Source organism: Schistocerca serialis, chromosome 9 (assembly GCF_023864345.2).
Source record: "Schistocerca serialis cubense isolate TAMUIC-IGC-003099 chromosome 9, iqSchSeri2.2, whole genome shotgun sequence".
In the NCBI taxonomy this organism is placed as follows: Eukaryota; Metazoa; Arthropoda; class Insecta; order Orthoptera; family Acrididae; genus Schistocerca; species Schistocerca serialis.
The window spans coordinates 43,472,281-43,486,611 of NC_064646.1; the positions used below are offsets into that span (position 1 = coordinate 43,472,281).

The following is a 14,331-nucleotide window of genomic DNA, read 5'->3' on the forward strand; positions in this document are numbered from 1 at the left end:
TTTCTCCACCAGATAATGAAATATTAGACATGTTGTGTGACAATGGCATTGCCACAATGAAAATGCAATGTTTCTGGTTGCTTTTCCAAAATTGTGGCTGAAAAACTGTCCAGCCCAACCAAAGAAAGGAGTGATCCTTTTCGTGGAAGCACTCTGTCAATGGCTCTCGATTGGTACTGACTCATTTTGGAGTACACGAGCAGTCGACTGTTCTTGGTTTCTGGCTTGTACAAATGTATCTAATTGTTGTCTTCTTATTGTGTGTTGTGTACGAATTTTTCATTTTCTCAGTCACATTTTTTGAAGTCTGGTCAAACTATTCAGGATCTGCTAGGAACAGATCTTTTCAGAGCTAAGTGTTAGTGAAAAATCTAATGTAATGCAGTCTCTGATAAGCCTAAGTCTGCCAGTAAGTTATACGGTGATCCCCTCGAATTGTGGTGCGTTTGGCACTGCTATTCTGGAGCAACAATTCTCCCAGTGGCTGGGTGAAAGAGTGATAGTTATTTACTGTGGCTCTGTTTATTATTGCGTTTTAAAGCAATAATTAATATGGCGACAGTCCCCAATGCTAAAATCTATCTAGTGGAAGAATAAACCCACAAGTTTCAAAAATGTTCAAATGTGTGTGAATTCCTAAGGCACCAAACTGCTGAGGCCATCGGTCCTTAGACTTAGATACTGTAAAAGTGGCGCCACAAGTTCAATGCTAACAAGCTGCGACAAGTGAAACACACTACTCCAATCATCTGACCCTGTCTTGGAAACATCTATTTCAATGTACGAGTTCTTACTCAAATCAGTATCATTTTGGCATCCTGCATATATCCTAAGAGATTTAAGGAAAGTTTAGAAACATGTACTGTAAACTGCAGTTATGGCAAATTAATAGGAAATGCATTTCTACATACACTCCCTCCACACTGACATCTTTCAGCTCTAGTATTGCTTCCTAAAATTAAAATTATTCACAGGGCATAATCAGACAAAATGTGTAAACCCACAGTTTCTTCCTTTGCATCTTTGACTACAATCATTTCTGTTCTGCACCCTTACAATCTTGGTTTGCTGTTTCACAGTTGTCTTCTGCTTTATTATTCAGTGATATACAACACAAATTGTTCGTTTCAGGACCGATCACAGGAGCATCACATATCAGTGAGAATATATAAGGACTGCGACTACCAGACTGGCAAACGGTACTCACCGTACATCATCTGGTGGCTTGCAGAGTGTGGCTAGAAGTTGCAGATATAACTGTAGATTTCATTAACAAGTAATAATGAATTATATATTATCATCTTTCCTTTAAATACTACGTGTTGGAACTTTTAAATAAATATGGAGGTGAGTTCAAACTTGAGTCTTTAGATGCTGTTCCAGTTTTGGAAATTTTTCTTGGAATTACTTTTTAGAGGATCAACAAGAATACTGTGACTGCAACAGATGCCAATAGTGGTAAAAACTTGCCCATCCATTAAAAATAGTCAAACACAGTTTAGTTTCACTCTGCCTTGGTTCCTATTAAATTTATCACAGGTTTCTGAAATTACTATATGATATTAATTTATATGTAGGTGGTAAGGAGTTCCAGTCATTCTGTCATTGCTGGTACATCACTGCCTCACCAATGGTCATTCTTTGATTTTTTAAATGAGATGTAACAATATTCAGTGGCTACTCTATAAATTGCATGCAAAAACTCAGTTTTATTATCCATACTTAACTATTCAAAATGTTATCCTGTACATACATTTTTTTATATTCTTCAATGATAGGTGCAGCATTAAAAATACCGAGTGGAGGACAAAAATTTACTTGCACACACTGCAAGATATTTTATTTGCACTTCTAAATAGGCTATGGTGTCCTGTAACTGCCGATGTCGTCCAAAACCCTGGAGAATATTTTTAATAAATAAAGCCATTCTAAACAAATCAAACAGTGGAGAAAAAAATTGTCAGCTCTTCTGCATTTAATTCACTAGTGCAATGAACACCACTGAGAGTGCCATCCTTTGTAATAATGATTCATATGTCAGAAATAACTAGAGCTGCCAGGCAGTACTCACAGCAGAGGCAAAGTGGTGAAGCGTGTTGCACTGCAGTACCTGCATAGCTTCCAGAATGAGCAGTTTCTTCATCAGTAAAGAGACTGGGGCAGTTCTGGGAGGGTTAGAATGAAGGAGCACATGGTGAGGGGAGAAACCACCCCACTGTAGTTTGTTGGCAGTGCAACACATTTTGCCACCTGAAGGCAAATAGAGACCAGCCGTTCTGTCTCATAAATTTATAACTTTAACCAAGCGAATATAGACTGAAACGTTCGTGAATTCATTGTAGGTGGTGCAGACAGGCAGTCTTGTGGGGTATTTCTGAAGTTTCATGAAAATTGCCTTGAGCAGCTAGTTCCAACAACCCACATGCAATGGAAATATTTTAGACCTTGTAGATATTAAAAGGCCAAACATTGACAATGCCAATTCAGAGTGACCATAATATCATTTCAGGGTTGGTTGCTAAAGATAATAAAGCCATCAAGAAATCTAGGAAAATATTTATGCTGGAAAGAGCAGATAAGCAGTATTAGCATCCTATTTAGACAATGAATTGACATAATGTAGTTCCAATACGATGGATGTAGAGGAACTATGAGAAACATTTAAACTGATTGTAAGACATGTCCTGGAGAAGTATGCCTCAAGTAAGTGGAATAAGTTTGGAGAAGACCCATCACAGTTTAATAACAAAATTTGGAAAATGCTGAGTAAACAGAAGCCATTGCACTCTCAAAAAAAAAAAAAAAAAAAAAAACGATGAAGAAGAAGAGGACGCAGAAATGTCAACAGGCAAAGTCAGTAGAGATTTCTGCATCTACAAAAAGATCGTTGTGGGAAGCATACAGCTTCCACCATTATACCTCAATGAAAGGTCTTGTTGAGATTCTGAGTAATTCTGGTCCTACGTAAAGTCACCAAGCAGGTTGAAGGCTTCTATCCAGTCACTGATCATCCAGTCTGGTGTGGCAACGAAAGACAGGAAAAGGAAAGCTGAAATTCTAAATTTTGCTTTTAAAAAATCATTCATACTGAAAGACTGTATAGACATACCATCATTTGACCATTACAAAGCTTCCTGTATGGAGGACGTAGTAAAGAGTTCAAAACACACGAGTCGTCAGGTCTGGATGGAATCCCAATTCCGTTTTACAGAGAGTACTCAATGTGACTGGCCTGTTATTTAGCTTGCATTTATTGTGAATGTCTCGGCATATGAAAAGTGTCAAGTGACTGGGGAAAAGTGCAGGCGACTCCTGTGTATAAAGAAGTGTGAAAGAGTGGACCTACGAAATTACGGACTGATATCTGTAACGTCAGTTTGCTGCAGGATTTCTGAACATATTATAAATTCAAATATAATAAATTTCCTCGAGACAGAAAGTCTTCTTTGAGCAAATTGACACAGATTTAGAAAGCATTCTTCATGCGAAACTCAGCTTGTGCTTATCTCGTCCTGTTAACCACAGGTGAACGGCAAGAGGCAGATTCCATATTCCTCAATTTCCATAAAAGGTTTGACATAGTCGCCCCCTGCAGACTGTTCAAATATGAGTGTATGGGTAAGGTTCCTGAGTATGTGAGTGGCTCAAAGACTTCTTAAGGAATGGAATACAGCAGGTTTTCATCAATGGTAAGAGTAAATCAGAGAGAAGGGCAGCATCGGGAGTGCCCCAGGGAAATGGGATAGGACTGCTCGTTCTGTATATACAAAAATGACCTGGCAGAGCGAACAGCAATCTAGGGATGTTGCTAATCACACTGTAGTGTACAAGATATTGATTAAATCACGACTTTAACGTTGCAAACCAACATCAAATGGAAACAGCACATAAGGATGGTAGAACGGAATTGTACACAGAAATGGCTATTATGCTGCGCTAGGGACACCGCCACAAAACTGCCGAGTGAGAGACGCCAACTTTCTGCCACAAACCCATGAATGGGAGGACCGGATGCCGTCATGCAAAGTAGCGGCCACAACAGTGGATCGTTCTCTCGCCTGCCAGCTGCCTTACCCTCTGGACGTGTCCACCAGTCCTTCCTATTGAGGGCGAAATGCTCTTTCTGACCCATAAACAGTTCACTCGGCAGGCGTAGCCAGTTTTCGTGAATATTGTATACCTTAGTGGTAGTTCTTAAGAATAAAACCCATTTTTCTCTAAATTCTGGCATTTCTCAGTTTGTGTATAGGTGAAAACTCCCCGGATGCCCACCTGAGCTCCTGATACCATCCTGACATGTATGTAAGGCAAATTATGACTTCAGAGAAGCGTAGCTCATCTACGAAGAAGACTAGATATAGAACACTAGTGTGTCCCATTCCTGAGTACTGCTCAAGTGTTCAGGATCCTCACCAGGTAGGATTACATCTACATCTACATCCCTACTCCACAAGCCACCTGACGGTGTGTGGCGGAGGGTAACTTGAGTACCTCTATCGGTTTCCCCTTCTATTTCAGTCTTGTCTTGTTCGTGGAAAGAAAGAGTGTCGGTATGCCTCTGTGTGGGCTCTAATCTCTCTGATTTTATCCTCATGGTCTCTTCGCAAGATATACGTAGGAGGGAGCAATATACTGCTTGACTCTTTGGTGAAGGTATGTTCTCGAAACTTCAACAAAAGCCCGTACCGAGCTACTGAGCGTCTCTCTTGCAGAGTCTTCCGCTGGAGTTTATCTGTCATCTCTGTAATGCTTTCGCGATTACTAAATAATCTTGTAACGATGTGTGCCCCAACTGGGACATGAACCCGGGATCTCCTGCTTACATGGCAGACGCTCTATCAATCTGAGCCCCGAGGACACAGAGGGTAAGGAGTCATTCCAACCACGGGAGTGGAAAGACTTACCTTAGGGGGAAAAAGGACACGTATACACTCGCACACACACCCATATCCATCCGCACATACACAGACACAAGCAGACATTTGTAAAGGCAAAGAGTTTGGGCAGAGATGTCAGTCGAGGCGGAAGTACAGAGGCAAAGATGTTGTTGAAAGACAGGTGAGGTATGAGCGGCGGCAACTTGAAATTAGCGGAGGTTTAGACCTGGCGGATAACGAGAAGAGAGGATATACTGAAGGGCAAGTTCCCATCTCCAGAGTTCTGACAGGTTGGTGTTAGTGGGAAGTATCCAGATAACCCGGACGGTGTAACACTGTGCCAAGATGTGCTGGCCGTGCACCAAGGCATGTTTAGCCACAGGGTGATCCTCATTACCAACAAACACTGTCTGCCTGTGTCCATTCATGCGAATGGACAGTTTGTTGCTGGTCATTCCCACATAGAATGCGTCACAGTGTAGGCAGGTCAGTTGGTAGATCACGTGGGTGCTTTCACATGTGGCTCTCCTTTGATCGTGTACACCTTCGGGGTTACAGGACTGGAGTAGGTGGTGGTGGGAGGGTGCATGGGACAGGTTTTACACCGGGTGCGGTTACAAGGGTAGGAGCCAGAGGGTAGGGAAGGTGGTCTGGGGATTTCATAGGGAGGAACTAAGAGGTTACGAAGGTTATGTGGACGGCGGAAAGACACTCTTGGTGGAGTGGGGAGGATTTCATGAAGGATGGATCTCATTTCAGGGCAGGATTTGAGGAAGTCGTATCCCTGCTGGAGAGCCACATTCAGAGTCAGATCCAGTCCCGAAAAGTATCCTGTCACAAGTGGGGCACTTTTGTGGTGGTTCTGTGGGAGGTTCTGGGTTTGAGGGGATGAGGAAGTGTCTCTGGTTATTTGCTTCTGTACCAGGTCGGGAGGGTAGTTGCGGGATGCGAAAGCTGATTTTAGGTTGTTGGTGTAATGGTTCAGGGATTCCGGACTGGAGCAGATTCGTTTGCCACGAAGACCTAGGCTGTAGGGAAGGGACCGTTTGATGTGGAATGGGTGGCAGCTGTCATAATGGAGGTACTGTTGCTTGTTGGTGGGTTTGATGTGGACGGACGTGTGAAGCTGGCCATTGGACAGATGGAGGTCAACGTCAAGGAAAGTGGCATGGGATTTGGAGTAGGACCAGGTGAATCTGATGGAACCAAAGGAGTTGGGGTTGGAGAGGAAATTAAATTCTGGAGTTGTTCTTCACTGTGAGTCCAGATCATGAAGATGTCATCAATAAATCTGTACCAAACTTTGGGTTGGCAGGCCTGGGTAACCAAGAAGGCTTCCTCTAAGCGACCCATGAATAGGTTGGCGTACGAGGGGGCCACCCTGGTACCCATGGCTGTTCCCTTTAATTGTTGGTATGTCTGGCATATATATATATATATATATATATATATATATATATATATATATATATATATATATATTTTTAAAAACAAAGATGATGTGACTTACCATACTAAAGCGCTGGCAGGTCGATAGAAACACAAACAGACACATACATACACACAAAATTCAAGCTTTCGCAACAAACTGTTGCCTCATTAGGAAAGAGGGAAGGAGAGGGAAAGACGAAAGGAAGTGGGTTTTAAGGGAGAGGGTAAGGAGTCATTCCAATCCCGGGAGCAGAAAGACTTACCTTAGGGGGAAAAAAGGACGGGTATACACTCGCACACACATGCAAGTCTTTCTGCTCCCGGGATTGGAATGACTCCTTACCCTCTCCCTTAAAACCCACTTCCTTTCGTCTTTCCCTCACCTTCCCTCTTTCCTGATGAGGCAACAGTTTGTTGCGAAAGCTTGAATTTTTGTGTGTATGTATGTGTCTGTCTGTGTTTCTATTGACCTGCCAGCGCTTTTGTATGGTAAGTCACATCATCTACACTAAGATGGTATCTGTTCTTTCAGACATGTCTAAAAGAACAGATACCATCTTAGTATAAACACAGCATTTACCTGGGAACCCTTGTCTATGGCCCTTCGAGTCTCGTGGACGAATAGCAAGAGCTGGGTTTCACACGATTGTCTTTTTCGAAACCCATGCGATTCCTACAGAGTCTAGTCTCCAGAAAAGTCATTATACTCGAACACAATACGTGTTCCAAAATTCTACAACTGATCGATGTTAAGAGATGTAGGTGTATAGTTCTGCACATCTGTTTGACTCCCCTTCTTGAAAATGGGGATGACCTGTGCCCTTTTCCAATCCTTTGGAATACTATGCTCTTCTGAGACCTACGGTACATTGCTGCAAGAAGGGGGCAAGTTACCTCACGTACTCTGTGTAAAATCTAACTGGTATCCCATCAGTTCCAGTGGCCTTTCCTCTTTTGGGCCATTTTAATTGTTTTTCTATCCCTCTGTCACCATTTTGATATCTACCGTTTTGTCATCTGTGCGACAATCTAGAGAAGGAACTACATGCAGTCTTCCTCTATGAAACAGCTTTGGAGTATTTTGGGCTTTATTCTGTCATCCTCTGTTTCAGTACTATTTTGGTCACAGAGTGTCTGGACATTTTGTTTTGATCCACCTACCGATTTGACATAAGCCCAAAATTTCTTAGGATTTTCTGCCAAGTCAGTACACAGAACTTTACTTTAATGGAAGGCATCAAAGCAATTCAGATGTGTGCTGCTAGATCTGTTACTGGTAGGTTTGATCTACATACATGCATTACAGAGATGCTTTGTGAATTCAAATTGGAATCTCTGCAGGGGAAACAATGTATTTTTTGCAAAACAATATTGAGGAAATTTAGACCAGGTAAGAAAATCAGGGCTTGCACAGGTGTGTGTGTGTGTGTGTGTGTGTGTGTGTGTGTGTGTGTGTGTGTGTGTGTGTGTGTGTGTGTGTGCGCGCGCTTGTGGGCGGGGGTGTTTGTTTCTTAGGCAACAGGCTCCTTTCTATGGGTATTCAATGAGTGAACCTCATGAGCTACTGAACACTCCTCCAACTTATTTAGTGAGTAACAGAAGAGAGAACAAAATAGAATGTTGTGTGGAACACGAATTTAGGTATTAGTTTTACAAAGGCAAAAACATTCAAGTTTCTCTTCACAACAAAATCAAACATAATTTCTCTAGTACAATAAGTTTATTTACACTAATAATAAGTCACAAACTCATACATGAGCCACATCACATTCATTTTCAGTATGTCTACATTATTGATGCAGCACTGCTACGTCCTTTCCGCTTATGTACAGAGTAATGTACAGTGACAGTCTTTTACATATTGACAGCCGCTTTCGTGCTCAGTCCAGCAAGAACAAAGTTGTACAGTTTATCACATTAAATTCCATCACATTTCTTAATTGAAGCCCATTCACAGAAATTTACATGACAGAATAATTACATTTTGTATCATTATTCAGTCATCATCAGAGAGGGGAAAAGGCAGCTGTTACACAGTAAAGCATCCTCTTATATTATCATATGAGGGTAAATATTAAATTACAGCCTTAGATTTTTTTGTAATACAGCTCTGCACAATGAGGGCTTATAATGCTAATGGAGAGGTCCAACAGCTAAATAACACTGATAAAGAGGTTTCCTTTAACTTACACTTACGACTAATTACCATAAGTAATATCACAAAACCACCAAACATTTTGGTATTTGGGAAGAACACAGCAATGAATAAATCTAAAAAAGCTTTACAACACTTTCTAAAAGATTTTGAACACTGGGAGCAACTGTTCCATGAGAACTATTCTTATTCAAAAGTAATGGATAACAAATGAATGGTGAATTAAAAAAATAATGTTTTGCATTAAAATACTTCGACATTAAGGAGACAGATTCTGTAGCACACCAATACAGACATTTCCAAAAATGAAACAAATGAATAAATAAATGAATGGTGGGCTCCATGTGGTTCGCAAGTCGTGCAGCGACCATAAACCATAAAATTACCAAAGATGCAGCAACCAGTCACAAAAATCATGTTTTATTTATTCACTTCTGCAAATAGATTTCAACTGATTAACAGCCATCATCGGTGCTTTCAACAAATATGTGCCCTGAGTAAGTAATACCTGTGCTTAAGACAGTATTACTACGCAGGGCACATATTGGTTGAAAGCACCGATGATGGCTGTTAATCAGTTGAAATCGATTTCCAAAAGTGAATAAATAAAACATGATTTTGCGACTGGTTGCTGCATATTTGGTAAGAATAAATACATGTTAAAATGGAGGGTCTTTAATTTGAAATACTGTTTGGTAAGCTCATCATAAAACTCCTGCAGGCGAAATAACTGCATTCCACTTTGCTAATGATAGGACTTGGACAATTTACATTTATATATGAAATAAAAGTAGAAAAATACTGATATACCACTTACTGTATTTAAAATAGAACCCTATTACTGAATATTTATTGCTCGCCCCACCCCCCCTCCAGAAACAGCCTACTGTAATACGAATTACACACTCCTTAAACTTCAATTTATTATCACATATATTACCACAGCAACCATTGACCTCAACTCCGAAAAATTTGCGAGACACGAGGCACATTACTGTGACAGATGCATCAGTATTTTCTTCAGAATGCATCTGCCGTAGCACATTTAATGAAGAATGAAGACCAGCTAGACCTTAGTGATGAAGGTTTTACACAGTAAACTCACGGGCATATAAAGTTTACAATTAACAATCTGTCATTTTCAATCAGATCAGCATGTAAATATTCATATTAGAGGCATGCAATATTATCTAATCACAGCAAATACTGCTACCTTAAAATATAAAATTACTACAAAGAATTCTTGCATGTTTATAAAATCTTTTCTACAAGAGGCTGTTTATTTTATCACACTTGGGAAAGCTTCAGAATAAAAAGTGCCTGCACCACTAAATGTGAAAGGGCACACTAGACAATGTACACATATAACGGCATTATATTCTGTGTCAACTAAATGCTTTTACAGCTAACATACCAAATATAATTTCCACAGGAACTGAAACAACAAAATTAATGTTATAAATAAGACAAAAAAGTTTTCTGATCCTTTGTCTGTTTCTGAAACTACACACAGGAATAACTGCAACTACAGTACCTCTCCAATGGAACAAAATGCTGCAGCATAAAAACCAATTGTGTGATAAAAAATACTTTGTGTACACAATTTTTTTTACATTTGAATCATGACAAACATTCCCATCTTTAGCACCCATTTAATAGAATACTTTCATTTCGGACTGTCGGAAATGCTATTCATTTAATATTTACTTCTGTACAGAAAGGGCTTTCCCGAAGTAATATCGAAAATGGTACGACCTTTAAATATAAAATGTCATGTTACTTAAATGAAAAATACATTACTAGAGATGAGAAAATATATGTAATTCAGCAGTACTGGCATAATGTGCTAATGTGGCACAGAAAGAGACTTTCAGGAACTATATACTCTGTACAAATGTGTAAATTTTGCCCCTGCCACATCACACAGCTGCAAGATCAGTATCAAAAACTGAATGTACAGCAAAGGGGAAAACTTTTACAGAAACACAGGCATGTGTTATTGCACAGAAGTTTTTTTTTTTTTTTTTTTTTTGCCTAGTTTGTGCACAGTGAGCCTGGGTCACAATGGAGGAAAAATTAAAAAGGAAACAGTGCGCCTACGTGGACGCCGCCGTCACAGCCGACTTGGAGCACTTGGCAACGTGATCCGAAGCCGTGGCCTGCTTGCAGTTCTCTGCAGGTGGCCCCGGTCGCAGCGGGTACGCCCCGCTCTCGCTGCCCAGAGAAATACCCTGCTGTGGCCTGGCCAGAGAGACTTGCGGCAAGGCAGTTCGCGAAGATGGCTGTGGCACTGCGGTTTCTTGCAGACGTGCAAAGCATCCTGTGCAAACTCGCACGGGGTCGTATAATTGTTCATTTGGCAGAGGCATCACAAATTCCGAGCAGTCGTAGCAAAATATCTTCCCGCAGTTCCTGAAAAAAGATTAATTCTTATGTAAATACAGCAATATCAGTGAACGTAAAAGTGAACCTATTGATCAACTTGGAAATAATGTGGAAAATATGTACAATAATTCCAATTTCCTGTTTTGGTGTACACGTTTTATTTGAGAATGTTGAACACTTAGCACAATCCTGTGAAAAGTGTGATTAATGCATTAATAATGCATGAGCAAAATAACTGCCACACAAGTTATTTTATTATTATTAATAAATTAGTATATTTTATGGCAGTTGTTGTCGCTCATGCATTATTAATATAATAAATCTAGTAACTGAAGAAACCTCATGCAGAACTTGTTCTCTTTTAGAAAAGATTGGTCATTAACCACATTTTAACCAGGATTGTGCTAAGTGTGCGTGAGAGAGAGAGAGAGAGAGAGAGAGAGAGAGAGAGCACCATCCAAATGTTTTTAGAGACCCTCCGTGTCATATGGAAGAATTCTCCGCACAGTGATAGACAATTCGAAGAGCCAATGTACATATGTAGGTTTAAAGAGCAGCAGAGCCATCAGTATTTGTAACACGTGTGAGACTTACACTATGTGATCAGAAGTATCTGGACACCCCCAAAAACATATGTTTTTCATATTAGGTGCATTGTGCTACCACCTACTGCCAGGTACTCAATATCAGCGACCTCAGTAGTTATTAGATATTGCGAGAGAGCAGAATGAGGCGCTCCGCAGAACTCATGGACTTTGAACGTGGTCAGGTGATTGGGTGTAACTTGTGTCATAAGTCTGTATGCGAGATTTCTACACTCCTAAACATCCCTAGATCCACCGTTTCCGATGTGATAGTGAAGTGGAAACATGAAGGGACACATACAGCACAAAAGCATACAAGCCGACCTCGTCTGTTGACTGACGGAGACTGCTGACAGTTGAAGAGGGTCGTAATGTGTAATAGGCAGACATCTATCCAGACCGTCACCCTGGAATTCCAAACTGCATCAGGATCCACTGCAAGTACTATGACAGCTAGGCAGGAGGTGAGAAAACTTAGATTTCATGGTCGAGCAGCTACTCATAAGCCACACATCATGCCGGTAAATGCTAAGCGATGCCTCGCTTGGTGTAAGAAGTGTAAACACTGGACGATTGAACAGTGGAAAAATGTTGTGTGGACTGATGAATCACAGTACACAATGTGGCAAACCGATGGCGGGGTGTGGATATGGCGAATGTCCAGAGAACATCATCTGCCAGCACGTGTAGTGTCAACAGTAAAAATTCGGAAGCAATGGTGTTATGGTGTGGTCATGTTTTTCATTGAGGGGGCGTGCAACCCTTGCTGTTTCATGTGGCACTATGACAGCACAGGCCTACATTGATGTTTTAAGCACCTTCTTGCTTCCCACTGTTGAAGAGCAATTCGGGGATGGCAACTGCATCTTTCAACATGATCAAGCACCTGTTCATAATGCATGGCCCGTGGCAGAGTGGTTACACGACAATAACAGCCCTGTAATGGACTGGCCTGCACAGAGTCCTAACCTGAATCCTGCAGAACACTTTTGGGATGTTTTGGAGCGCTGACTTTGTGCCAGGCCTCACTGACTGTGTGAAGGCATGGCTAATTATGCATATAAAACTTTTTTTGTGATTTTCTTTAAATTTCTATTGTTTTTCTTTTGTTCATATGGGCATTTCTAATTGTGATTATGTAACATTCTACTGTGGTTTTTAAATGTAAAGATGTAATTGTGATTATTTCGTTTCCCAATGGATAAATATGTTTCTTGCTTTGTACCTGTGGTAAAGTTTGTAAAGTTCTCTTTTGGAATATTATTAATTGTGAAAAATGCAGTCAATAACATTTATAAAGATGTAAGTAATTTACGATAACGATATAACATCTACAGACAGGGGACAACGATAGTGATATCGATAGTCGAAAGGTTGTTTTGTAGTAGGTGGGATGACGGATGGTGTGTCTGTGAAGCGTGCGCAGAAAAATAGTACTGTGTTTTATGAAAAGCATACGTAATTGTATGGACCGTGATACTGAACTATCAGATTGTTAATTCTCTTTACCACTGCGGTATGTAATGCCATCGCGAGTGAACTTTAAGAGCAAATAAACCGGACTGTGGAAGTGCCGCTAACAATACTTTGTTGTGGCCGACACGAACAGTGCTTTTATGCGCATGAACTTTGCTGGTATTGGTTTTGGGTGGTGGAACTGTTGTCTATCACATTCTATCAAGCCGTGAAAGTGAAGACTTTAATTAACTGTGCAATATAAATGGCTTTTAGTGACGTTGTCAAAGTTTGAAACGCGAGAACAGAGTGGACGTTGTTTATGGTGTGCTTCACACACAAGAACAATTCTATGAACTGTGTATTTGTGGCTAAGACTATATGAATGTGACGAACTGTGTAATTATAAACGATAACGTCATGGACAGTGCATAAAGTGTAAAAACGAGTGATGTCTATGTAATGTACTTTGAAAGAGAGGACATGTCAACAACAGTCATATACTGGCGTCTTGTGGTTTGTTAATCACCATGGGGTTAATGATACAGCTGTGCCGGAACTTTATTTGCGTTTCGCCGGAGAAGATTAACCAGCGTAACTGTCTGTATCCTGCTCTCATCATCGTGACCCCCCGACATCGTGCCGCCCAATGCAACGCTTCGTATGCAACAAAAAGTTAAGAGATTTTGCCGAGCGCTATCCCCTGACCTAGAAACTTTCTTTCTCTATTAAAAGTATAAGAATTACTGACTCTATTCAAATAAATTCTTTGTTTAGTTTATGTTTGCTTTCTGCTAATGAAATAAAATTACAATCAGTGAATTAAAAGTTGCCTGGTAGTCATTGTTGAAACACCAGTAAATATAAACTTCTTCCTCTCATTAGAACTAATTCTCCTCACATGTCAAAATTACTGTAGTTATTTTATGTAGTTTTATGTATTGTTATGAGACTAGATATATGACAGTGACTAATAAGAGAATTTTGTCGCAAAATATGGCGTCGCGCAAAAATTACGGCGACCGCCATAATTGCTTGCGTTCTGACCAATAACGGAAAACCTGCCATTCCCGTATTGGTGCATTTCCTGACGTGAGTGTGAATTATAAATGTCACTTGTCAAATCACGTAGGGACTGTTTACCCAGTAATAAAAGTTTTTGATATTGTATTGCTACGAGTCATAGTATTAAGAGACACTGGTTATACTCAAAATTGGGTAGATGTATGGTGAACCCCCCCCCCCCCCCCCCCAGTGTTCATGCAATTATTAACAGTATTGTGTGTGTTGCACGAAATTTTGTCACTTTTTCTAATTCCTTTCAGATATTGTCTTAGATGTCTTTGAAGTTTCAAAGAATATATACACAATTTTGTTGGGTCAGGTTAATTTCAGAGCAATTTCTCGTGAATATTAGAGTTTTCAGTTCATAAACAAAGTGGGA

The 14,331-nt window shown here is 40.3% G+C and overlaps 2 protein-coding genes across 3 annotated transcripts in view; one reads left to right on the forward strand and one right to left on the reverse strand.

The window, feature by feature from the left end:
• LOC126418583 (histone deacetylase 3) overlaps positions 1 to 1,249 on the forward strand; it is a 41,174-nt gene extending 39,925 nt beyond the window's left edge. The window contains exon 3 of one of the 2 annotated variants that reach the window (XR_007575871.1): positions 1,132 to 1,249. The gene's annotated coding sequence lies outside the window, so the exon portion shown is untranslated. The remainder of the gene's footprint in view (positions 1 to 1,131) is intronic. The other variant, XR_007575873.1, reaches the window with a different exon arrangement.
• Positions 1,250 to 8,009: 6,760 nt separating this feature from the next.
• Positions 8,010 to 14,331, reverse strand: part of LOC126418640 (myotubularin-related protein 3) — a 170,051-nt gene continuing 163,729 nt past the window's right edge. The window contains 1 exon segment of the mRNA XM_050085499.1: positions 8,010 to 10,875. Coding sequence (XP_049941456.1) covers positions 10,560 to 10,875 — 316 coding nt within the window. The 3' untranslated portion in view covers positions 8,010 to 10,559.